General features: G+C 49.4%; 2 protein-coding genes and 3 long non-coding RNA genes across 60 annotated transcripts; 2 read left to right on the top strand and 3 right to left on the bottom strand.

Moving 5' to 3' along the window:
- The first annotated feature begins 1,631 nt into the window (after window positions 1-1,631).
- LOC126980330 (vitelline membrane outer layer protein 1 homolog) lies at window positions 1,632-11,368 on the top strand. The gene is made up of 6 exons (XM_050830077.1): window positions 1,632-1,753; window positions 6,644-6,786; window positions 8,498-8,621; window positions 9,190-9,353; window positions 10,376-10,454; window positions 10,975-11,368. Exons 1-6 carry the CDS (start codon window positions 1,714-1,716, stop codon window positions 11,121-11,123), a joined length of 699 nt encoding a protein of 232 aa, XP_050686034.1. The 5' UTR covers window positions 1,632-1,713; the 3' UTR covers window positions 11,124-11,368.
- Window positions 3,845-6,637, bottom strand: LOC126980331 (uncharacterized). 50 transcript variants are annotated; one of them, XR_007733091.1, is made up of 7 exons: window positions 6,428-6,637; window positions 6,081-6,175; window positions 5,453-5,757; window positions 5,112-5,311; window positions 4,842-5,051; window positions 4,687-4,806; window positions 3,845-4,656 (listed from the first exon to the last, which is right to left on the bottom strand). It is a non-coding gene; the product is annotated as an uncharacterized LOC126980331 (long non-coding RNA). The 50 variants fall into 50 exon arrangements; XR_007733096.1 differs by having other exon boundaries at window positions 4,717-4,806; XR_007733102.1 differs by having other exon boundaries at window positions 3,845-4,626; window positions 4,717-4,806.
- Window positions 6,860-8,141, top strand: LOC126980332 (uncharacterized). 3 transcript variants are annotated; one of them, XR_007733128.1, is made up of 4 exons: window positions 6,860-7,364; window positions 7,429-7,716; window positions 7,813-7,844; window positions 7,909-7,928. It is a non-coding gene; the product is annotated as an uncharacterized LOC126980332 (long non-coding RNA). The 3 variants fall into 3 exon arrangements; XR_007733127.1 differs by lacking the exons at window positions 7,813-7,844; window positions 7,909-7,928 and adding an exon at window positions 8,101-8,141; XR_007733126.1 differs by lacking the exons at window positions 7,813-7,844; window positions 7,909-7,928 and adding an exon at window positions 7,749-7,799.
- Window positions 11,369-12,171: 803 nt separating the features above from the next.
- LOC126980647 (uncharacterized) lies at window positions 12,172-13,284 on the bottom strand. 3 transcript variants are annotated; one of them, XR_007733438.1, is made up of 3 exons: window positions 12,548-13,284; window positions 12,438-12,475; window positions 12,172-12,365 (listed from the first exon to the last, which is right to left on the bottom strand). It is a non-coding gene; the product is annotated as an uncharacterized LOC126980647 (long non-coding RNA). The 3 variants fall into 3 exon arrangements; XR_007733440.1 differs by having other exon boundaries at window positions 12,172-12,310; XR_007733439.1 differs by lacking the exon at window positions 12,438-12,475 and adding an exon at window positions 12,383-12,420 and having other exon boundaries at window positions 12,172-12,310.
- Window positions 13,285-14,672: 1,388 nt separating this feature from the next.
- LOC126980329 (vitelline membrane outer layer protein 1 homolog) lies at window positions 14,673-24,625 on the bottom strand. 3 transcript variants are annotated; one of them, XM_050830076.1, is made up of 6 exons: window positions 24,471-24,540; window positions 17,271-17,425; window positions 16,560-16,683; window positions 15,718-15,896; window positions 15,479-15,566; window positions 14,673-15,162 (listed from the first exon to the last, which is right to left on the bottom strand). In XM_050830076.1, exons 1-6 carry the CDS (start codon window positions 24,505-24,507, stop codon window positions 15,017-15,019), a joined length of 729 nt encoding a protein of 242 aa, XP_050686033.1. In that variant the 5' UTR covers window positions 24,508-24,540; the 3' UTR covers window positions 14,673-15,016. The 3 variants fall into 3 exon arrangements, with proteins under 3 accessions (XP_050686033.1, XP_050686031.1, XP_050686032.1); XM_050830074.1 differs by lacking the exon at window positions 24,471-24,540 and adding an exon at window positions 18,720-18,886; XM_050830075.1 differs by lacking the exons at window positions 14,673-15,162; window positions 15,479-15,566; window positions 15,718-15,896; window positions 16,560-16,683; window positions 17,271-17,425 and adding exons at window positions 19,355-20,281; window positions 20,955-21,039; window positions 21,283-21,461; window positions 21,907-22,030; window positions 22,432-22,586 and having other exon boundaries at window positions 24,471-24,625.

Genomic DNA, 24,625 nt, shown 5'->3' with positions numbered 1-24,625 from the left:
CAGCATCTACGAGAGGATTTTCGGACAGGCAAACTGAGGCTCCGATATGATTAAGAATAAGGGGCTTGGGTGTCTTTGCTAAATCAGTGCATTAGTGGCCCTGGGAAGCTGTGTTTGGCGGCCTCGAGGTCAGATGAAACGGTCGGAGAAAGGCGAAAATAAGATGCTGGAGGAGGAGTGGTAGAAAGGGGGAGAAGAAACATGAGGGTAAAGAAGAGACAGAGAAAAGAAAGGGAAGGTTGCTGAGTGTGAAGAGAAAGATGTAGAGGAGAATGATGGAGAGGTAAAAGAAGAGAATGAAGGGAATAGGGTAATGGAAGAGGATGGGAAAACTAGTAGAAGGAATGTGGGGTAAAGAAGAGAGGGAGAGAAGAAAGGGAAGATTGCTGAGTGTGAAGAGAAAGATATAGAAGAGAAAGATGGAAACTGAAAAAAAGAGAATGAAGGGAGAAGAGGAGAGAGAGAGAGTAATTAAGAAGAGGTACCTTTCCACGTAATTTGCCTTTTGTTTCTTGTCTCAGGTAATTCATCGTCCCTTCCACAGACACCTTGACACCTGCCCGCCTCACCTGTGTCTGTCCGTTTGTCTGTATGTCTGTGTATGTGTGTGTGTATGAATGAGAATAAAGGGGAAATTCCTATAAGCGTGAGAAGAAACAGATGAGGAAGAGAATAAAATAACATAGATAACGAATAATGGAAAGAAAAGAGAAGTGAGGAGAAATAAACAGATGAGGGAGAAGACAATGACAGATAAAGAAGAATAGCAAAAACAAAGAAGACTAGTGAAGCGAGAGACAAGTGGAGGAGGAGGAGGAGGTGGAATCAGAGGATGAGAAAATAAGACAAAAAAAATTCACAGGAGGAAAATACTGCCCGAAATAAATAACATGAACACGATTACAGTGGGAGATTTTTTTTTTTAACGTCTAGGAGAGCATGACGTATTTATACCCACCTCTACCCTGTACCCTCCCCCCCTCCTCCCCCCACTCCCTTTCCCTTCCAGTAACTCTTAAAGCTATGGACGTAAGCTTCTTGGAGGGTCTAAAGAGGGTGATGCGGTTGGTGTCTTTTTTTTTTTTGTTGTTGTTTTTTCGCTGTCTGATATTAGTACTGACGACACCCACCGTTCCCAATGCTCATTTTCTTTCTTCTCTTCTCCTCCTCCTCCTCCTCCTCTCCTCTTCCTCCTCCTCCAGGTAGTCAGTCAGGTGATTAGTGTTACCTGAGTGGCTGTGGGAAGCATTTCAACTTTTTTATTTACCTGTCATGGGAGACGCCAGGTGGTGCAGCGCGAGGAAGACGGCCACTCCTCCTCCTCCTCCTCCTCCTCCGTTGTATACCTCCTTGCGCCATCACGAACTCCTCTCACAGTTTTTAAGTAAATTTTTAAGTGTGTGTGTGTGTGTGTGTGTGTGTGTGTGTGTGTGTGTGTGTGTGTGTGTGGGCGTCAGGTGTTTACATAAGTGCAAAGGGCACTTCCCAACCAACCATGTGAGCTTGGGGAGAGAGGGAGAGGAGAGGAGAGGAGAGGAGGGGAGAAGGGAGGGAAGGGAAGAGGAAGGGGAGTGGGGAGGGGTTGAAGCTGTGGCCTGGCGATGTGAGTGAGGGAGGGAGGGAGAGAATGAGGGAGGGGCACTGTGGTGTTTTTAAGGGTGTTGGTGGTGAGAGTGAGTGCAGTAGTCACCACCAAGCCGACTCCCGCACATCATGACACGAGCTCTTGGTCTCCTTTCTCTCCTGCTCCTTGGTAAGCTTGCAAGGGTCACTCGTCTCCATCCCTACATAACAACATCAATTCCTTTCTCTTCCACACTTGATTTCGCTCCCTTTCTCTGGTTCACACGATTTCACTCCCTTTCTCTGGTTCACACGATTTCGCTCCCTTTCTCTGGTACACACGATTTCGCTCCCTTTCTCTGGTTCACACGATTTCACTCCCTTTCTCTGGTTCACACGATTTCGCTCCCTTTCTCTGGTTCACACGATTTCACTCCCTTTCCCTGGTACACACGATTTCGCTCCCTTTCTCTGGTACACACGATTTCGCTCCCTTTCTCTGGTTCACACGATTTCGCTCCCTTTCTCTGGTTCACACGATTTCACTCCCTTTCTCTGGTACACACGATTTCGCTCCCTTTCTCTGGTACACACGATTTCACTCCCTTTCTCTGGTTCACACGATTTCACTCCCTTTCTCTGGTTCACACGATTTCACTCCCTTTCTCTGGTTCACACGATTTCGCTCCCTTTCTCTGGTACACACGATTTCGCTCCCTTTCTCTGGTACACACGATTTCGCTCCCTTTCTCTGGTACACACGATTTCACTCCCTTTCTCTGGTTCACACGATTTCGCTCCCTTTCTCTGGTTCACACGATTTCGCTCCCTTTCTCTGGTTCACACGATTTCGCTCCCTTTCTCTGGTACACACGATTTCGCTCCCTTTCTCTGGTACACACGATTTCGCTCCCTTTCTCTGGTACACACGATTTCACTCCCTTTCCCTGGTACACACGATTTCGCTCCCTTTCCCTGGTACACACGATTTCGCTCCCTTTCTCTGGTACACACGATTTCGCTCCCTTTCTCTGGTACACAGGATTTCGCTCCCTTTCTCTGGTACACAGGATTTCGCTCCTTTCTCTGGTACACGATTTCACTCCCTTTCCTGGTACACGATTTCGCGCCCTTTCTCTGGTACACACGATTTCGCTCCCTTTCTCTGGTTCACACGATTTCGCTCCCTTTCTCTGGTACAAACGATTTCGCTCCCTTTCTCTGGTACACATGATTTCGCTCCCTTTCTCTGGTACACTTGATTTCACTCCCTTTCCCTGGTACACACGATTTCGCTCCCTTTCTCTGGTACACATGATTTCGCTCCCTTTCTCTGGTACACTTGATTTCACTCCCTTTCCCTGGTACACACGATTTCGCTCCCTTTCTCTGGTACACACGATTTCGCTCCCTTTCCCTGGTACACACGATTTCGCTCCCTTTCTCTGGTACACACGATTTCGCTCCCTTTCTCTGGTTCACACGATTTCGCTCCCTTTCCCTGGTACACACGATTTCGCTCCCTTTCCCTGGTACACACGATTTCGCTCCCTTTCCCTGGTACACACGATTTCGCTCCCTTTCCCTGGTACACACGATTTCGCTCCCTTTCTCTGGTTCACACGATTTCGCTCCCTTTCCCTGGTACACACGATTTCGCTCCCTTTCCCTGGTACACACGATTTCGCTCCCTTTCTCTGGTTCACACGATTTCACTCCCTTTCTCTGGTTCACACGATTTCGCTCTCTTTCTCTGGTACACACGATTTCGCTCCCTTTCTCTGGTTCACACGATTTCGCTCTCTTTCTCTGGTACACACGATTTCGCTCCCTTTCTCCTCTGGTACACATGATTTCGTTCCCTTTCTCCTCTGGTACACATGATTTCGTTCCCTTTCTCCTCTGGTACACATGATTTCGCTCCCTTTCTCTGGTACACATGATTGCGCTCCCTTTCTCTGGTACACATGATTTCGCTCCCTTTCTCTGGTACACATGATTTCGCCCCCTTTCTCTGGTACACATGACTTCGCTTCCTTTCTCTGGTACACACGATTTCGCTCCCTTTCTCTGGTACACATGATTTCGCCCCCTTTCTCTGGTACACATGATTTCGGTTCCTTTCTCCTCTTCACAATTTCGGTACCTCTCTATTGCACAGTTAATATCAGGTATCTTTCTCATATGCAGAATCTCTATAACTTTCTCTTCTACACATAATTTCGGTACTTTCCCTTCTACACTTAATTTCGGTACCTTTCTCTTTTACACAATTTCGATGCTTTTCTACACAATTTCGATGCATTTTCTCTTCTACACATAATTTCGATGCATTTTCTCTTCTACACATAATTTCGATGATTTTCTCTTCTACACATAATTTCGATGCATTTTCTCTTGTACATATAATTTTGATGCCTTCTCTTCTACACATAATTTCGATGATTTTCTCTTCTACACATAATTTCGATGATTTTCTCTTGTACATATAATTTTGATGCCTTCTTTTCTACACATAATTTCGATGATTTTCTCTTCTACACAATTTCGATGATTTTCTCTTTTACATATAATTTTTATGCCTTCTCTTCTACACATGATTTCGATGCATTTTCCCTTCTACACATAATTTCGATGACTTTTCTCTTCTACGCCTTTTCTCTTCTACAACTGATTTCGAAGCTAGGACCTTTACCACACACATCACCTTCAACTTATTACAAACAGACCGCTTTTTTGGCCACTCATTTATGCATTCTTTTATAGGGACAGAGGTCAGCTGGCTTTCTTGTTCTCATTTACGTTTGCCTTTGAGTTGCTTCGTTTACTGTAAAAAAAAAAAGTCATTACCATTCTATTGCATCAACCAAGGAACCTAACCTCTGCCCTTCCACCCTAACCTAACCTAACCTCTACTCTAACACCCTAACCATACCTAACGTCTACCCTAACACCCTGACCTAACCTCAACCCTTCCACCCTAACACCCTAACCTAACCTAACCTCTACCCTTCCACCCTAACCTAACCTAACCTCAACCCTTCCACCCTAACCTAACCTAACCTCAACCCTTCCACCCTAACCTAACCTAACCTCTACCCAAACACCCTAACCTAACCTAACCTCTGCCCTTCCACCCTAACCTAACCTAACCTCTACCCTAACACCCTAACCTAACCTAACCTCTACCCTTCCACCCTAACCTAACCTAACCTCTACCCTTCCACCCTAACCTAACCTAACCTCTGCCCTTCTACCCTAACCTAACCTAACCTAACCTCAACCCTTCCACCCTAACCTAACCTAACCTCTACCCTTCCACCCTAACCTAACCTAACCTCAACCCTTCCACCCTAACCTAACCTAACCTCAACCCTTCCACCCTAACCTAACCTAACCTCAACCCTTCCACCCTAACCTAACCTAACCTCTACCCTTCCACCCTAACCTAACCTAACCTCTACCCTTCCACCCTAACCTAACCTAACCTCTACCCTAACACCCTCACCTAACCTAACCTCCACTCTTACACCCTAACCTAACCTAACCTCTACCCTTCCACCCTAACCTAACCTAACCTCAACCCTTCCACCCTAACCTAACCTAACCTCAACCCTTCCACCCTAACCTAACCTAACCTCTACCCTAACACCCTAACCTAACCTAACCTCTACCCTTCCACCCTAACCTAACCTAACCTCTACCCTAACACCCTAACCTAACCTAACCTCTACCCTTCCACCCTAACCTAGCCTCTACCCTTCCACCCTAACCTAACCTAACCTCTACCCTAACACCCTAACCTAACCCTTCCACCTAACCTTCCACCCTAACCTAACCTCTACCCTAACACCCTAACCTAACCTAACCTCTACCCTTCCACATTAACCTAACCTAACCTCAACCCTTCCACCCTAACCTAACCTAACCTCTACCCTAACACCCTAACCTAACCTAACCTCAACCCTTCCACCCTAACCTAACCTAACCTCTACCCTAACACCCTAACCTAACCTAACCTCAACCCTTCCACCCTAACCTAACCTAACCTCTACCCTAACACCCTAACCTAACCTAACCTCTACCCTAACACCCTAACCTAACCTAACCTCAACCCTTCCACCCTAACCTAACCTAACCTCAACCCTTCCACCCTAACCTAACCTAACCTCAACCCTTCCACCCTAACCTAACCTAAACGCAACCCTACCACCCTAACCTAACTAACACCCTAACCTAACCTATCCTCTACCCTTACACCCTAACCTAACCTAACCTCCACCCTTACACCCTAACCTAACCTAACCTCCACCCTTCCACCCTAACCTAACCTAACCTCCACCCTTCCACCGTAACCTAACATAACCTCTCTTCCACCCTAACCTAACCTAACCTCTACCTTCCACCCTAACCTAACTAACCTCAACCTTCCACCTAACCTAACCTAACCTCACCCAAACACCCTAACCTAACTAACCTAACCTAACCTCTGCCCTTCTACCCTAACCTAACCTAACCTAACCTCAACCCTTCCACCCTAACCTAACCTAACCTCTACCCTTCCACCCTAACCTAACCTAACCTCTACCCTTCCACCCTAACCTAACCTAACCTCTACCCTTCCACCCTAACCTAACCTAACCTAACCTAACGTCTACCCTTAACCTAACCTAACCTCAAACCCTAACACCCTCACCTAACCTAACCTCCACTCTTACACCCTAACCTAACCTAACCTCTGCCCTAACATCCTAACCTAACTTAACCTCTACCCTTACACCCTAAGCTAACCTAACCTCCATCCTTACACCCTAACCTAACCTAACCTAACCTAACCTAACGTCTACCCTTAACCTAACCTAACCTCTACCCTTACACCCTAAACTAACCTAACCTCCACCCTTCCACCCTAACCTAACCTAACCTCCACCCTTCCACCCTAACCTAACCTAACCTAACCCTTACACCCTAAACTAACCTTACCTCTCCTTATACCCTTGCCCTTTAAGCTACCCTAACCTCTACCCTTCCACTCTTACGCACCTTACACCCTTACCCTTACCTTCCTGCACCAACCAAGGCGGGCTGGCGGCGGGGGCAGTGCCGAAGCAGCCCAAGGGTGTGGTGGAGAGCCTTAACCTCGACAATGGCCTCAACAGGGGGGAGTGGGGGCCCATCGCTTTGTGCCCCGACGGCTCCACCGCGTTCGCCTTCGAAATTAAAGTAAGAAATGCCTATATGGAGAGAGAGAGAGAGAGAGAGAGAGGTAAAAGAAAAGGGGACCCACGTTAAGTTCTCAGCCTTCTCTGTAACATTAATTCTGCCACGAGGATTAGTGTGACCAGAAAAAAAAAATTGAGTGAGTTTGCATATTAGTTTATTATAAAGGAAGAGAATGTGAAGAAAGGCACGAGATGGCACGAAAATGGGAGGAAATAGAAGAGGAAGAAACGAAGACGTGGAAGGGAGAATGAGAAAGGAAACACAGATAATTGAGATTGAATAAAAGATAAGAAGTAACAGAGAGAGAGAGAGAGAGAGAGAGAGAGAGAGAGAGAGTGCATAAATGTACATACAGGCTTATCAAGGAGCGAAATGTAGTGAAAAAAACCCACCGAATGAACCTGTTTGTTACGAATGACAAGGTGATTGAGTTTGATTTAGGAAAGCTTCAGAAGGAACAAAAGACAGTGAGAAAGAAGCACTGGATGAACTTGTCTGAAACGAAATGTTAAAGGTAATTCGGGTGTCTGTAATGAAATGTTAAAGGTAATTGGGGTGTCTATAATGAAATGGTACAGGTAATTGGGGTGTCTGTAATGAAATGTTAAAGGTAATTGGGGTGTCTGTAATGAAATGGTACAGGTAATTGGGGTGCCTGTAATGAAATGGTACAGGTAATTGGGGTGTCTGTAATGAAATGGTACAGGTAATTGGGGTGTCTGTAATGAAATGGTACAGGTAATTGGGGTGTCTGTAATGAAATGGTACAGGTAATTGGGGTGTCTGTAATGAAATGGTACAGGTAATTGGGGTGTCTGTAATGAAATGGTACAGGTAATTGGGGTGTCTGTAATGAAATGGTACAGGTAATTGGGGTGTCTGTAATGAAATGGTACAGGTAATTGGGGTGTCTGTAATGAAATGGTACAGGTAATTAGGGTGTCTGTAATGAAATGGTACAGGTAATTGGGGTGTCTGTAATGAAATGTTAAAGGTAATTAGGGTGTCTGTAATGAAATGGTGCAGGTAATTGGGGTGCCTGTAACGAAATGGTACAGGTAATTGGGGTGTCTGTAATGAAATGGTACAGGTAATTGGAGTGTTTGTAATGAAATGGTACAGGTAATTGGGGTGTCTATAATGAAATGGTGCAGGTAATTGGGGTGTCTGTAATGAAATGGTACAGGTAATTAGGGTGTCTGTAATGAAATGGTACAGGTAATTAGGGTGTCTGTAATGAAATGGTACAGGTAATTAGGGTGTCTGTAATGAAATGGTACAGGTAATTGGGGTGTCTGTAATGAAATGGTACAGGTAATTGGGGTGTCTGTAATGAAAAGGTACAGGTAATTGGGGGGTCTGTAATGAAATGGTACAGGTAACTGGGGTGTCTGTAATGAAATGGTACAGGTAATTGGGGTGTCTGTAATGAAATGGTGCAGGTAATTGGGGTGTCTGTAACGAAATGGTACAGGTAACTGGGGTGTCTGTAATGAAATGGTACAGGTAACTGGGGTGTCTGTAATGAAATGGTACAGGTAATTGGGGGGTGATTCAGGAAAGCTAAATCATAAGCAAAAAACAGTAAGAAAGGAACACTTGATAAAGCACTTTGGCCCCGGATGAACTTCTGTGTTACGAATGAAATGGTAAAAGCAAAGTATGTCAACGTATTAAAAAGAAAGCTGTTTAAAGGGGACACCTCTTGCAGTACTCTGGCACGGGTTACGCGGACGACACCTGCGTGAATGCCATCAGACTGTACTGCCAGGACTCGGCCGGCTCCCTCACCGCCTCCGTCACCAGCTCCGAGGGTTCCTACGGCCAGTGGAAGGGTGGGTATCCTTGTCCTCGTGCAGGATAGGTGGCACTCGCCTGTCACCCTGCATACTTACCTGTCATCTCCAATCACACACACACACACACACACACACACACACACACACACACACACACACACACACACACACACACACACACACACACACACACACACACACACACACACACACACACACCACACACACACACACACTAACTAACTAACTAACTAACTATAGTCCGACACAAATATGAAGTCCGTTTGGGTGGGTCCCGAACCTCGTCACAGCGCTGCCGCATCACCCCATCACATCACTCTCTCCCTCTTATCTCATCTACGTACTACTTGAATTGTGTATCAGATATTCTGTATAAATTAATAAGATGTGGCAGCGCCTTGGCTGGGACTCCCTGAGTGGGTCCACCCAAAACTGACTTTATAGCCGAGTCGGACTATATATAACTAACACACTAACCAACCGAATTAGAAACATACTAACTAACTAACTGAAACACGCACACCCACAACACAACACTAATTTCAATCTTTCCACCTCCTCACTACCTCCTCCTCCACCCTAGGCATGAGGACGTGCCCTGGAGGAGAGAACTTCAATGCTATGAGGGCCAATGTCGTGCCTGACATGGGGACTTTTGGCGACGACCTGGGCATGGACAACCTGCAGTTGCAGTGCTCGGGGGGGAATGTCTTGGATGGCCTGTACGGAACGCCAGCCAAGGGACAGGTGTGTTGGGCTTGGGGTGGTGTGGTGGTGCAGGTATGGGTGAGTGGCGGGTGTGCGGGCGTGGCGCCAGGAGGACCCGGGTTCGAGTCCCGCCCGCCGCAACATGCTGACAATATTTAGACATCGCTGAGTGGCCTAAGACTGCCCACATGCTGTCCTGAAGACCACCTATCAACCCGGACTCTAGATTCCCTCTCTAAAAAGAGGATCAAAATGAGTTCCGGGATAGCATGAGCCAAGAAAGATGGCGCCATTATAAATACTTGCCTGCGGCATAACAGGTTGGGGCCGACCACCAAGAACGCCTATCGGAGCCGTAGGCAGAACGTAAAAAAAATATATATATATAATAATAATGATAAAAGTAAATGTTTTTTTTATATTGGGGTGGAAAGTCTTGTTTTGTTTTTCTTAGAGGATGGAGGTGTTGTTTGAAGTATTTGCATTTTTGTGATTAGCTTTTGTTTTGTCGCTTTTCTTTTATTTTTCTGTTTTTCATCAGTGCTTGCCTGGATCCTGTTGTGTTGATCTTTCTTCTTTGGGGGAAGCGTATTATTGTTGTTGTTAGGAGGAGAAGGTTGTGTTGTGAGGTGTTTGTTTCTCTGATATTTAGTTTCAATCTCGTCACTTTTTTTTTGTGTGTGTGTGTGTCTGGGTTCTGACTTGCTTATCTTTCTTTTATTCTTTTTGGGTGAAGGGTCGTTTTCTTTAGTGGCTGTGATAAAGGTTGTGTTGTGTGAAGTGTTTCTTTTTTCCCTTCACTCACCTTTTGTTATTTCTTTAGGCAGCGGGGGCAGGCATTAATGGCCGTTTATCTACTGTTTGATATCATTCCGTCCTTTATCGGTGCGTATTTAGTATTCTATTTTTCTTTCGTTATGCTTTGCCTTTTTTATCGTTTCTCCATCATCTGTTTGAAAAGTTAATGTGTTTCGCCTTTGTGTCACTTTTTTCACTCACTTGATTTTTTTTTCCTCCCTTTGCTTCGTTGTTTTCATGGCGTCGTGTTTTCACCTCCGCAGGGCCCGATGGTAGTACGCGAGATGAAAAACCTGGGAGACAGGGAGGTGGAGGCTGTGCACATGAAGCTCAGGAAGTCAGGTGAGTGCTGGAGAAGGAGGAAGAGGAGAAGTAGGAGGAGAATTAAAGAGATAAGGTTAAGGGTAGGATGGTAGTCAGACAGCCATGAGCACAAGGGTGGTGTTGCATAGGAACATAAGAACATAAGGAGTCTGCAAGAGGCCGGTAGGTCTGCACAAGGCAGCTCCTGTGAACCTTACTCCACCTTACCTCATTATCCATGAACTTGTCGAACCTATTGACTGTATTGATCATATTAGCGCTCCCAGCATGACTGCCGAGCCTGTTCCTTTCATCTACCACTCCATTGGTGAACCAGTTCTTGCCATTGTCTTTATTGAATCAGTTCATTCAACTTAAACCCATTGCTGTGTGTCCAACCCGGCTGAAGCGAATCTCGCCCGTGGAGCAGGAGGGCGAAGAGGAGGCCGAGCGACGGAGGTGTCAGTAGTGGCAGACAAGATTGTGTCATGTCTCGTGGAAGCTTTGTGTTCCTCCTGAAGCAGTTGAAGTGCCTCACAGTTTGTGTGTTTCGTGGCAGCTCACGCGAGGGACCTTGGTGAGTGGGGCGCGTGGGCGAACTGCTCGGTGGGCAACAAGATCTGCGGCCTGCAGGTGAGACTCGAGGACGACCACTTAGTCGAAGACGACGCGGGGGTCTCCGACGTCATCATGTTTTGCTGTAACTAACGCCGCCGGCGTCGCTGCTGTGGCTGCTGCTGCTGCTGCTGCCTTAGGGAGGCGCCGACCGAAGTATGGCCGTGCTGAAGAGTCACCAAGAGGAAGGAATACCCTGAAGGACGACCTGTAAACTAAGGAATATACGCATCCTCTGCGTGCTGCGTTAAGGAAGGGGCCGAGGCACATGTAGCCGGCAGGTGGGGGATGGGTGTGTGTGTGTGTACAGCAGGGCTAACAATAAAACTGTGAACGCGGCAACTTTATGACTCGTAGCGTGACCCTTTGCACTTGTCCCTGGCTGTCCCGTCAGCGCCGCCAGGCTTGACACATTACTTCGGCTTTTGCTAATAATACAGGACACGAGCTAGGGCCACCGTCTCATCCAGACGCCCTAGCTCTGGCAGTCCTGATACCATGGGAACGTCTGTTTGGCGCGGGTGGAGAGGTATGTGAGTGCACCCAGCGAGGACAGCCTGGCAGCGGCTCCTGGCGTGGCGCGGGAGGCACAGCAGCTGCCGGTTCCCACTCGGAGGACATCAAACACACCCTACCAGGCGTTTCATTTTCCCTGGTTGTGTTCATATATCTTAGAAATAGTAGTTTTTTGTCTTGATTGATTCGGCTTTTTTTTTTTTTTTTTTTTTTTTTTTAACAAATGCACGAGACGTTCGCCACTTCGGTGTGCCAGCCACTCGGCCGCCGCCTTCCTATGAGTCCGTCTACATTATGGTGAAAACTCAAATAAAAATCACACATCCTTGTCAACAGTCTGTTCCTTCTCAGAAAAAAGAAATTGGCGTACGGCAGCCTCCTAAAATTGTTGGAATCCTTGCAATCCTTCCAGCAAATGCGTTACTAATTTACTGTAATGCTAAAGACGACACAATATATTGAATAACAATAGATTGCCATAGAAGCACATTACGAGTATAATCAGTGTTGATTTTATATATATATATATATATATATATATATATATATATATATATATATATATATATATATATATATACACACACACACACACACACACACACACACACACACACACACACACCCATAGCCCAGTGGACGGCCATTGGCGAGAACAGCTTCCTACTTACCCACATAATCTTCCTACCTACCCACATAATCTTCCTACCTACCCACTCCTCATACCTACCCACATAATCTTCCTACCTACCCACTCCTCATACCTACCCACTCCTCATACCTACCCACATAATCTTCATACCTACCCACTCCTCATACCTACCCACTCCTCATACCTACCCACATAATCTTCATACCTACCCACTCCTCATACCTACCCACTCCTCATACCTACCCACATAATCTTCATACCTACCCACTCCTCATACCTACCCACTCCTCATACCTACCCACATAATCTTCATACCTACCCACTCCTCATACCTACCCACTCCTCATACCTACCCACATAATCTTCATACCTACCCACTCCTCATACCTACCCACATAATCTTCATACCTTCCCACTCCTCATACCTACCCACATAATCTTCATACCTTCCCACTCCTCATACCTACCCACATAATCTTCATACCTTCCCACTCCTCATACCTACCCACATAATCTTCATACCTACCCACTTCCCACGAATTTGTGAGAGTAAAATTTTTTGTGTGAGCTTTTGTTGGAAAGACTTTTCAAATGACGGGGATTTTTCTTTGAAATGTTATGTTTCGTGATGTTTTGCATGGATTATTAATATGTAGATCAATGAGATTTTTCAGCCGCCGCCGAGTGGCTTAAAACTACCCACATGCTGTCCAGAAGACCACCTATCAACCCGGACTCTAGATTCTAGGATTAAAGATGAGCTCCGGGAGGGCAGCATGAGCCAATGCAAGATGGCGCCACTATAAACACTCGCCTGCGCCAGAACGGGCTGGGCCGACCATCAGGACCCACCGGGAAGAAGCCTTGGGCCGACCATCAGGTCCCACCGGGAAGAAGCCTACCGGCGCAATAGGCCGCGACGTAAAAAAAGAAAAAAAAAATATTAAGCGAAATGTCGTACGTTTTGTACTGGACGCGTTTGATTTCTGTCGTTTACCCACACTCGTCTCCACTCGGGATGCTCAGCTTAGAATAGGGTTGTCAGGTCTGTCCTTTTAATGACAAGCTATCCTTTTAGAATGTATTCTAAACGGTAAATGGCCAGATTGAATCTGTGGTCGTAGTGAGAATTGCAGTGTAATGTAGACTGGCCGAGTGTAGCGAATGTGTGGCATGATGTGGGTGGGTGTAACTTGTGGTGTGGTGTGGCTGGGTGGTGTGTGCTGTGGTGTAGCAGAGAGTGGCATGAGGTGTGGTGTGGCTGGGTGGTGTGTGCTGTGGTGTAGCAGAGAGTGGCTTGTGGTGTGGTGTGGCTGGGTGGTGTGTGCTGTGGTGTAGCAGAATTGGCGTGTAGTGTGATTAGGTGTTTTGTGGAGTGGTGTGGAAGGGTGTGAAGTGTGGTGCGGTGTGGCTAGGTGTTGTTTGTGTGGCTGAGTTTGATTTGCCTACCACTTTACTGCGGAAGAGGGGGAGGAGGAGAGGGAGGGGGTTGGAGTCGGGGATGGGGTCGGAGTCGGAGTCGTAGTCGTAGTCGTAATCGTAGTCGTAGTCGGAGTCGTAGTCGTAGTCGGAGTCGGAGTCGGAGTCGTAGTCGTAGTCGGAGTCGGAGTCGGAGTCCCAACCTTAGAATTTAGAGTTGGAGTTTGTACATCCTACTCCACACCCCTGATTTCTCCTTAATTTCAGTGCTGTTCTTCTTTTTTTTTTTATGATTAAGTACTTTATTCTGTGTGTTTGCGTCGTGGTGTTTAGGCGTAGTAGTGAAGAGTAATGTTGCTGGGGTCATGTTGTGTTAGCGACTCCTGCACACCTTTGTCGTAGAAATAAGGGGTCAAGTGTATGGTTGTGCCTCAAATTGGTGTTCTCCGACGCTTCTGCCTCTCTGTTCAACTTCTCCCACCGGCCAATAAGGAGGTCAATCGGTTGTTTATCATTGTTTATTTAGAGTCTTGGTACACCAGAAGGGTCAAACTACCAACGAGGTCATTATACTTCCATCGGCCAATAAGGAGGTCAATCGGTTTCTAAGGTCATTATACTTCCATCGGCCAATAAGGAGGTCAATCGGTTTCTAAGGTCATTATACTTCCATCGGCCAATAAGGAGGTCAATCGGTTTATAATCATTGTTTATTTAGAGTCTTGGTACAGCAAAAGGGTCAAACTACCAACAAGGTCATTATACTTCCATCGGCCAATAGGGAGGTCAATCGGTTTATAATCAGTGTTTATTTAGAGTCTTTGTACAGAAGAAGGGTCGAACTCCCAAGAAGGGCATTATACAACCCCTGGAAATGCACAAAACTCTTAGGGTAATCGTGTCAAATAGGTGAGTTTGGGCACCGAAATGTGTCCCCATCCTCATAATGTACTTGCAAATTTACCATAAAATTTGTGCATGTAAAATTATCATATTGACTTAAGACGATGACCCTTTACCTCATCGAAGAAACAGGAAGAAATAAGAAGATCAAGAACATTATCAGCAGGGTTTTAGTTTGTTTGGTGTCCTTTCTTTACAATCAGAGAAGGATTAGGGGCCGCTTTCACCGTCGTTTTGTTTGTTTTGATCGTTACCAATGGCTGTTATCGCCGCTATAATTTTCACGTAAAACTGTCCGATGGGGTAGTGGCGGCTGCGGGGTTAGCCTAGCCCCGTACCTTGCCACACTTTCAACACCTCTCTCTTCCTCTGCACCCGCCACTACCCCATAGGCCAGTTTCACGTGGAAAACTATAGCGTCGACCGCCGCCATTGGTAACGATCAAAACAAACGAAGTGACTGTGAAAGCGGCCCTAGAAGACGGAGGCTCGTGGTTTAGGCACAGAAGAGGCGGACATCGGTGAGACCACTGTCGTCGCCGATGTCTCCCTCATCCACGAAGGTCTGTATCCCCATCACGGTGAGCCCCGGGGAGCAGTACGCCCATGTCCCCCACTGTCCGTTCAGCTTCGTCTCTGCACCTGTGTTGTGGCCAGAGTGGATTGCGAAGGTTAACAAGACACCTGTTTTTCATTGTGGTATGGGGTTTGTGTGTTCTGTGTCTATTTAAGGTTAGATTGTGACGTGTGTGTGTGTGTTTTGGGGGGGTTGTTATTGTTCTCGTGTTTTTTTTTTCTTTGGGGGGATTGTTATTGTTCTCGTTTTATTTATTTTTTTCTTTTTTTTTTGGGGGGGGGGGTTGTTATTGTTCTCAAGCGCACGTCCCCACACACACACACACACACACACACACACACACACACACACACACACCTATACGTAACACCTGTGACTCACCTGAGCGTTGGCGCACCACCTCCGCCCAGCGTCCCTTTATCTCCACCCATTTCCTCACCACTGCCGCCTCGTCGTCAGCGCCTTTTCCCTGGAAAGTGTGAAGGAATTGTTACTCTCCTATATATACTTTTACCTTTATGTGTTTCTCTTCTCTGTACCATTTTATTTTCTTCTCCTTCCCTGTACGTTATTGCCTCCTACGCTATACTCATCGCCTTTCACCGCCCGTTTCTTCTTACCGGGTTGTCAAGGTAGGGGGCGGGAGGGGTCACGCCGTCCAGCCCGTCCACGACTGTCCCGTCCGAGCAGGCGAGCTGAATGTTGTCCACGGCAAAGTCATCGCCAAAAGTCCCCTGCTCCGGGTAGACTCGGAGGCGGAAACCAGTGAAGTATTCGTTTGCTGGGCACGACCGGATACCTGTGCAAGGTGTGAGTAGGTGTGAGGTTGATGAGGTGTAGGGGGATGTACGGTAGGAAATCCTGCCCCGCTTTATTATTGATGTAATGGTTCAAGTTTATGATGTGCCTTGAGCCCGTATTTTTAAACACATCGGCACCTCAGTTCGCCTGTTTGAAAAGACTCGTAAAAGTTGCTGTGATTTTTATGACTGTTTTGTTTTCCCAGTGATAGTCTTACACGGCTCCTTCATCTTGAACGGGAAAAAAACACCCATGAAAACCCGGTCAGTCTTCTCTGTGGCCTCAGGAAATAGTCGTAATGGGGACCCGATACGCTTAACAATATGAACCTCCGCCTCAATAAAGAAATAAGGACCTCTGGAGCATGAGCAGCAGTGTTCCGGTCTGCCTTATGTCCCTTCCTGACAAGCGGGTTCCCTCCAAGCTTACCCGCTACCCGCGTCCTGTATGGCCACTCCTATTAGATAACATGTGTTTGTTCTTGCCTCTGACCCGCTAGGCGTCCCGCTACCCTCTACCCTCCCAGCAAACCGCGTGCAGTGTGGCCGCACCCTAAGTTAGTGAAGTCTTAGGAGGCAGAGAGTGAATAGACCAGTGATTATTAAGCTTCTGGGTCTCGTTGTCTTTAGAGGGTGTTAGGTTAGCGTCACCTGTGTCTTACCTTGCCACTCCCCGTGAGAGCCCTCTAGGCTGCTGACGTACCCGCTGATGACGCCGTCCTCGTCCCGGCAGTACAGCTTCACGGAGTCGCCGGCGATGAAATCCAAGTCGTCCAGATCATCATACTGCGGGAAATCAAAACAAACGTTGCCACTTTGTTTTTGTGTTGGTTGGGGGGGCGGGAGGGAAGCTTTACGAGAAACCACTCATATTTTTTCGATGCAGTAGATTCAGTCAACTTTTTGTGCGTGTATGTTGAGTTGTTACGCGTCCTTCCCCCTCGCCCCTTTCTCCTACTTAGATCTCCTTCTCCCCTTCCCCTTCTCTCCCAGTTCACCATCCCCTTTCCCCTTCTCGTGGTGAATCAAGTTTGGGCCGTTTTGTGTTGGTCAGTGCAGCAACACACTTAGTTGGCACGAGAGAAACCATGAATGCAGCACCATCCATAAGGCACCACCACCACCACCACCAACAACAACAACAACAACAACAACAACAACAACAACTCGCCCACTTGCATACACTACATGCATAGCGTTGCTTATCGTGCACCTGAAGCAAAATAATTTGATCTCAGTCCGTTCGTGTATCATTAGCGAAGGTTGTTATTCATTCCAGTCTGTGCATAACCCCCGTCCTTAAAAGGGCTATAGACTAATAGGAGGTTCGCCCCCTCCGAGCAGCCTTCACTTCCCAGTCTTCCTTTACTCACCTTAAAGTCGAGGGCGAAGGTGAAAGTTGCATTGTTCGAGGAGGAATCCGGACAGAAATCCATATCCCCGTACTCTCCAACCCACGGCCTTCCGTTGTTTGAATAGAGAATTTCGTCGTAGTACTGGGTGGCTGCGTCCTGCAAGCATCCCGCTCCTGCCAAACGCCAAAATTACCTATGTTATGTCTGATCGGCACACGCCTACAGCGAGGAACGTGTGGGATGACACTGCATTGATACCATCCCCGCACGTTGATCGTCTGTGCAAACCACGGTCACCCTAACGAACAGCTAGATGATTAATGCTGACGCCGACTACAGACTGAAATACTTTAAGAATGGCCACAAACTGGTTCAAAGGTTGAATGTTACGACGCTGCAGTGTCAACGTCCCAAGACGCCCTCCTGCTTGGTGAGTGCGTGGGACGATGTGAGCGACACGGAGCTCCTGGCGGAGGGCCGCAGCGGAGAGCTTCGCCGCGCCCAGCTGCGGTTGCCCGGCGGCCTTTAGCTGATCGCTGACCGCTGGCGGAGCCCCAGGTGCTGCATGCCCTGGCGGGGGTGCCCGGGGTGCCGCGGCTGTACGGGGCCACGCGGCGCCCCCCGCACATCCTGGCCATGGGCTGGTGCCCCGGCGTGAGCGTGCGGGAGCTGTGGCGGCGCGGCGCGGTGCGGGCCTGCCTCGCCGCCCTCCAGCGCCTCTACCCCGTCCTCGCCGCGGCGCACGGGAGGCGCGTCTCTCACGGTGGCCTGCGCTGCGGCCGCAGCATTCTCCTCGTCAGCCCGCACGACGCCACCTCCGTCTGGCTCGTCGGCTTCGGCGAGGCGCGGAGGGAGGCCAGCGCGGCACGGGTGGCGGCGGACGTGCGGCAGGTGCAGGGGCTGGCCACGGACATCCTCGAGGACATGGACCAAGCCTTCGACCCGGCCATATTTAGGCGGCGCACGGAGGCCATGGCGCGCCTGGCCCAGGCTCCGCACCTGGACGGTGTTCAAGATGCGCTGCGCAGGCTGTTGCGCCGCCACCCCGCCTGACCCAACACGCGCCTGCTGGCCGCGTCTTGGGCTGCGGTAGTGCTCACAAACCTCTCCCCCAGACTGCGACCTCACCATGAGCTTGTGAGTTCCTGTAAGTCTTGGTGGGTCACAGTCCGTGCGTACACTTGGCACAACTGTCCGTGCCGAGGTTTATCCTGCCCCATCTGAGTGCCTGTGTTCCGCTGGTCTTGAGTTCTGCTTGGAGACAGTTTTGTATATTATAAAAATAGCGTTTGGTAACTTGGCCCCGTTGCTGTTATTAGTTTGAGGGCAAGTAAGTGCCTGGTGGGGGTGTCGCGGCCCGAGGGTGACGGGACGGGAAGCGGTTGCATGAATTGGGGGGTAAGGGCGTCCAGAAGGGACCCGGCGCTGCTCTGCTTGTCATGACGGTGAGCACGGCGCGGCACTCACCCAGGACGGCGAGGAGGAGCGCTGCGTAGTGCCTCATGGTGGTGGCTAACTGTTCCATCTGGCCTTGCTCCCGCCCCCTTATATATGGGTGGCGGGGGTGGGGAGGTAGGGGCACATAGGAGGCTGAGTGGCCCTCGCTGGGCCTGGCACCTCCCGGCACTGGCTGTACGTACTGTTGGCGGTAAATGCGCTTTGTTAGGTGTCTTCACTCGGACGCTGCAACCCAGGCAGTCTTGATACCCTGGGGGAGTTTTTTGTGTGGAGGGCCGTGTGGGTGCCCTCTGTACCCCCTGCCGGCTGAAGCGTGCCTTAACGGAGGAAGCGGCAGCGGTGCGGGGAACGGCGTGACGTGGTGCATTTAGGTCCATCAGCTGCTGGTTCCCTGCGACCCAGATAAAGAAAACAGCCTGCTCACCTGAGGAAAACAACCTACTAAGGGAAAATGTGTGAAGAGAGAGGTGTGGTGCCGCGCATAGGGGACTTACTTTCCCCTTGATCTGCCTCCCTTGCCGTAAAAAAAAAGTGTAGAGTCAGGCCCATTCTCAGCTGTCAGGTCTCCGTCACGCGTCCGTTGTAATGCCTCAATGAATCGCTTCAAGCCATTCCACGCCCAAGAGGTTCACAAACAGCCTGAATCCATTGTTTAGTGGTGTATTTGAACATTGTAATATACACATCAGAAATACATTGTGTGCACTGTATTTGTTGTATCGAATATTACTTTGCCGCAGTGCTTATAGGAAACAATGATAATGTAAACTTTCAATCCCAAAGTTTTGTAGTACCGAAACACCTATTGGATTTCGGGGACCAGGGAACGAGAGAAACACAGAAGCAGGTTTAGATGTGCAAGGATTGCTTGGCGGTCTTAAACACCACCAATGTAGTAGGAAACAGAAGCTGGAGGTCTTGGTCCATAGTGTCAAACTCTTCGAAGCCTTAGTCCATCTGTTTCAAAAGGCGCTCGCGGAAGTTGTCGGGGTTTCCATAGGTGGTGTCCTGAGCCTGGCGGTAGTTTGGCAGGGGCTCCGCGCTGTGAACGGGAAAGCACTCATGACAACCCGACGGAGCTCATCTCGGCCTTGAAGAACGTTAGCGAACAAGAGCAACAAGTCCTGAACGTTTGATAATTCGAGTGTCAGGCACCTTGAGAACCAGTAGGGTGTGGGAGGAGGCTGAGGCTAAAGTTCATATAAGAAAACCCATCGGGGTCCAATTATGACCGCTTTACAAGGCCACAGAGAAGATTAGCCGGATTTGGGTGATTTTCTCGATCGTGGTGTGCGGAAATCGTGCAAAACTATCACTGGGGTCACAAAACAGTCCTTGAAAATCGTAGCATCTTCCACGAGAGGCATTTCGAAGAGGTGAACTGAGGCGCCGATGCTTTTAGGAAGACTGGCTTGAGGGTCACGGGCTAGAGCAGTAGAGGATGACATCGGTGAGACCCGCGTCGTCCCCTACGCTCCCCTCGTCCACCACGGTCCGTATCGCCATCACGTACAGCCCCTGGGAGCAGTACGCCCACGCCCCCCAGTTTCCGTTGAGCCTCGCGTCAGGACCTGTGTGAGGGTGAAGGTTGGTTACTAAGATCGGGAGACGACACCTTGTTTTGCATTATGGCTTTGAGTTTTTTTTTTTTTTTTTTTTTATTTTTTTTTATTACAACAAAGGAGACAGCTCAAGGGCGCAAAAAAAGTAAACAGTAATAAAATAAAAAGCCCGCTACTCGCTGCTCCCAAAAAGAATCCAAAGAGGTGACCGAAAGAGAGGTTAATTTCGGGTGTTATGTGTTGTGTATGTGTATTTAGTGTCGTTTCGCGTTGTGGTTTTGAGTCTCTGTATTCTGCGTTTCTGTAGTGTTGTTTCGTATTGTAGTTTCGAGTCTGCTTGTTTCTGTGTTCATTTAGTATTTACGTTAAGTTGTGGCTGTGGTTGTTGTTTGGGTGGTTGTTGTTACTGTTTTCAAGCGCACGTACACACACACACACACACACACACACACACACACACACACACACACACACACACACACACACACACACACACACACACACACACACTCACGTAATTCCACATTCATTCACTTTCACAGAATCTCTCTTTTCTCAACTCATCTATACTCTCTTATTTTGGAGCGGTGATTAGCGGGCTTTTTCCCCATTAATTTTTGCCCTGAGCTGCTTCCTTTACTATAAAACAAACTCACACCTGCACCTAACACCTGTGGCTTACCTGCGTGCAGGCTCACCGCCTCTAGCCGGTGTCCAATCATCTTCACCCATGCCCTATGCACTGCCGTATCGTCCTCCTCATCTCTCTGGAATGTGTCGAGGAATTATCATTTACTCACCACCGCATTTTACAGTGTTCATTTAATCCACTTTCTTTTATTCGAAACCGCCATTCTTTTTTTTTTTCGGTAAACTGAGTGATTTTCTTCATTAATTTTGTAGATCTTTTTTTTTTTCCCACCTCCATGCTACTTTCTGCTCCCAATATTTAATTAATTAAGATATTCCTTCCTACACTTCAATTATCGCCATCGCCGCCCATTCCTTACCGGGTTGCCAAGGTAGGGCGGGGGAGGGGTCACGCCGTCCAGTCCATCCACGACTGTCCCGTCCGAGCAGGCGAGCTGAATGTTGTCCACGGCAAAGTCGTCGCCAAAAGTGCCTTGTTCCGGGTAGACTCTCAGGCGGAAACCAATGAAGTATTCGTTTTCCGGGCAAGAGCGGATACCTGTGGAAGGTGTGCGTAGATGTGAGGCTGGTGAGGTGTGTGGGGGATGTACAAGGGACTGATTGTGGGTGTGTGGAGAGGGTTAGCGGTGAAGGTGGTGGCGTATGTAATTGTGTTATAGTAGTGGAAACACTGAGCCTTATATGAGTGGGTGAGAGAGGAAATCGTGAAGTGGAGAAACTAGGTACTTACTGGGAGTGTAAATAAGTGTGCTTGTAATTTTTTGAGGTTGTTAAGTACAATGTCGTGCTACTTGAGGGTTCAGCTGTTTCTCCTCTCTCCAAGCCTGCCCTCTTCTCTTCTCTCTCCTCTCTTCTCCTCTCCTCTCCTCCCACATCTTCCCATTCTCACACTCTAAATTTCCTCTTCTCTCTTCTCCTCTCCTCTCCTCTCCTCTTGGGTGAGGTAAGCGTCACCTGCACCTTACCTTTCACCTGTGCCTCACCTTGCCACTCTCCGTGCGTCCCCTGGAGGCTGGTGATGTAGCCGGTGGTGTCGCCTGCATCGTCGCGGCAGTACAGCTTCACCGAGTCGCCGCCGATGAAGTCCAGGTCGTCCAGGTCGTCATACTGCCACAAGAGGGGAAAAATGTAAGAAAAATACAGTACCACATTTTTTAACTTTTTCGTGAAGGCATTCGTGGATGGACAAGGTTTCGTGGGGTAAGTGTGTGTGTATATGTGTGTGTGCCTGTTTTTTTTTTGCCCCGTACCCCTTCTCTGTATCCCTTCCCTTGTCCGTGGGTAGTGGAGGTCGGGTGCTTGACGTGCGGCGGGTCACGGTAGAAAAACACAGACTTCCCGGAATGCTCGGCGAACACAGGAGAAATAGAAAATGATAAGTACATGAAGACGAATAGGAAAAAGGAGGAGAAAGGAGACAAATACTCGCACGTCTTCCATCGTGAGTAAGAAACAACTGCCCCCCCCCCCCCTCCGCCCACCTACACCCTCAGTTTTGCTTAACTCACCTTGAATTCGAGAGCATAGGCGAAAGTATGATTGCGCACGGAGTCTGGCTGGCAATAGTCGATGTATCCATACTGTCCCCTCCACGGCATGCCGTTCTCAACATAGATTGCCTCGTCGTAACTCTGGCTCGCTGCTTCCTGCCAGCATCCCGCTCCTGCCACAAACAACAGCACAATGATGACATGAATCGGCATAAACCTGCATCGAGGAAAGTGTAGGACGGCAGTCTCAACGTCTCAAGACGCCGCTCGCGTTTGCCAACCTGTTGGCTGGTGAATGGCTGCTGCCTGTATAGCAAAACACAGCCCTGCAGCATCCCGCCAATCCCTTACTCTTTATAATTCCCTCACACAAACACTTTGAGAATGGCTACCCGCTGGTCCCCAGGCGAGGGTGAGCACAATCAGCTCCCCTTAGTGGCGTGGGACCAGATGAGCGCCACTGAGCCCCTGGCGGAGAGCCTCAGCGGGGAGCATCGCCGCGCCCTATTGTGGCTGTCCGGCGGCCGGAGCGTGCCCATCGTCCTGAAGCTGGTCGTCGGCCGCTCCGCCGAGGAGTCCCGGCCACCGCTGGCGGAGCCCCAGGTGCTGCACGCCCTGGCGGGGGTGCCCGGGGTGCCGCGGCTGTACGGGGCCACGCGGCACCCCCCGCACATCCTGGCCATGGGCTGGTGCCCCGGCGTGAGCGTGCGGGAGCTGTGGCGGCGCGGCGCGGTGCGGGCCTGCCTCGCCGCCCTCCAGCGCCTCTGCCCCGTCCTCGCCGCGGTGCACGGGAGGCGCGTCTCCCACGGTGACCTGCGCTGCGGCCGCAGCATTCTCCTCGACGGCCCGCACGACGCCGCCTCCGTCTGGCTCGTCGGCTTTGGCGAGGCGCGGAGGGAGGCCAGCGCGGCGCGGGTGGCGGCGGACGTGAGGCAGGTGCAGGGGCTGGCCACGGACATCCTCGAGGACATGGACCAAGCCTTCGACCCGGCCATATTTAGGCGGCGCACGGAGGCCATGGCGCGCCTGGCCGAGGCTCCGCACCTGGACGGTGTTCAAGATGCGCTGCGCAGGCTGCTGCGCCGCCACCCCGCCTGACCCAACACGCGCCTGCTGGCTGCGTCTGGGGCTGCGGCAGTGCTCACAAACCCCTCCCCCAGACTGCGACCTCACCATGAGCTTGTGAGTTCCTGTAAGTCTTGGTGGGTCACAGTCCGTGCGTACACTTGGCACAGCTGTCCGTGCCGAGGTTTATCCTGCCCCATCTGAGTGCCTGTGTTCCGCTGGTCTTGAGGTCTGCTTGGAAACAACTTTATGCTACTTTTACTACTACTACTACTACTACTACGACTACTCTTATTTTTACTATTACTACTACTGCTATGCTACTTTTTCTACTACTACTACTATTGCTGCTGCTGCTACTACTACTACTACAACGACTATGGTACTTTTACTATTACTACTACTACTACTACTACTTATCAATGTGGGAAGGCGGCGGCCAAATGGTCAGCGTGCAGGCGTGGAGAGCCAGGGGACCTAGGTTCGAATGCACCGATCCACGCTAACAATTTTCAACCATCGCCGAGTGGTGGAAGATCACCCACGTGCCGCCCAGACCTTTAATCAACCAAAACTTCAGCGACTTGGGTCAAGAGGAGCACCGGGGGGCAGCATGCGCCAAGGAAGCCATACATCACGTCATCCATTTTAAATAAAATTCGCCCTCGCCACTAACGGGCTGGGGCCGTGCAAGAGACTCCTCAGGAATGCCTGCCGGCGCTATAGGCTAGAACCCCCCCCCAAAAAAAAAGCCAAAAAAACTTAAAGGAGACACGTTTCTGTAGATATAAATAGCGTGTGGTAACTTTGCCCCGCTGCTGTTTTTAGTTCGAGCTAAGGAAATTAAGTGCGTGGCGGGAGTGTCTCGGCCCGAGGGTGACGGACGGGTAGCGGCTGCGTGTGCGTGTGTGGGGGGAGGGGGGGTAAGGGCGTCCAGGAGGGGCCCGGCGCTGCCCTGCCTGTGACGGTGGAGAGCCCGACGCGGCACTCACCCAGGACGGCGAGGAGGAGCGCTGCGTAGTGCCTCATGGTGGTGCGTGTGTCGCGTCAGGCAGACACTGGGCCACGCGCTCGCTGCTTTATATACCGAAGGGGGGGTGAGGGGGGTAGGCACGCATTAAGCTTGCCTGCTGATTGGCTGCTGCTG

Source organism: Eriocheir sinensis, chromosome 44 (assembly GCF_024679095.1).
Source record: "Eriocheir sinensis breed Jianghai 21 chromosome 44, ASM2467909v1, whole genome shotgun sequence".
Classification (NCBI taxonomy): Eukaryota; Metazoa; Arthropoda; class Malacostraca; order Decapoda; family Varunidae; genus Eriocheir; species Eriocheir sinensis.
This window is presented reverse-complemented; position numbering and strand designations above follow the sequence as displayed.

What these genes read in the sequence shown, in the direction of transcription:
- LOC126980330 (XM_050830077.1), top strand. Translation starts at nt 1,714, where the DNA reads ATGACACGAGCTCTTGGTCTCCTTTCTCTCCTGCTCCTTG. An exon ending in CCTTTCTCTCCTGCTCCTTG is followed by an intron (nt 1,754 to 6,643) that starts GTAAGCTTGCAA and finishes GCACCAACCAAG; the next exon opens with GCGGGCTGGCGGCGGGGGCA. An exon ending in GAACGCCAGCCAAGGGACAG is followed by an intron (nt 9,354 to 10,375) that starts GTGTGTTGGGCT and finishes TCACCTCCGCAG; the next exon opens with GGCCCGATGGTAGTACGCGA.
- LOC126980329 (XM_050830074.1), bottom strand. Translation starts at nt 18,777, where the DNA reads ATGGAACAGTTAGCCACCACCATGAGGCACTACGCAGCGCTCCTCCTC. An exon ending in CCTTCGCCCTCGACTTTAAG is followed by an intron (nt 16,684 to 17,270) that starts GTGAGTAAAGGA and finishes GATTTCCCGCAG; the next exon opens with TATGATGATCTGGACGACTT. An exon ending in CCCCCTACCTTGACAACCCG is followed by an intron (nt 15,567 to 15,717) that starts GTAAGAAGAAAC and finishes CACACTTTCCAG; the next exon opens with GGAAAAGGCGCTGACGACGA.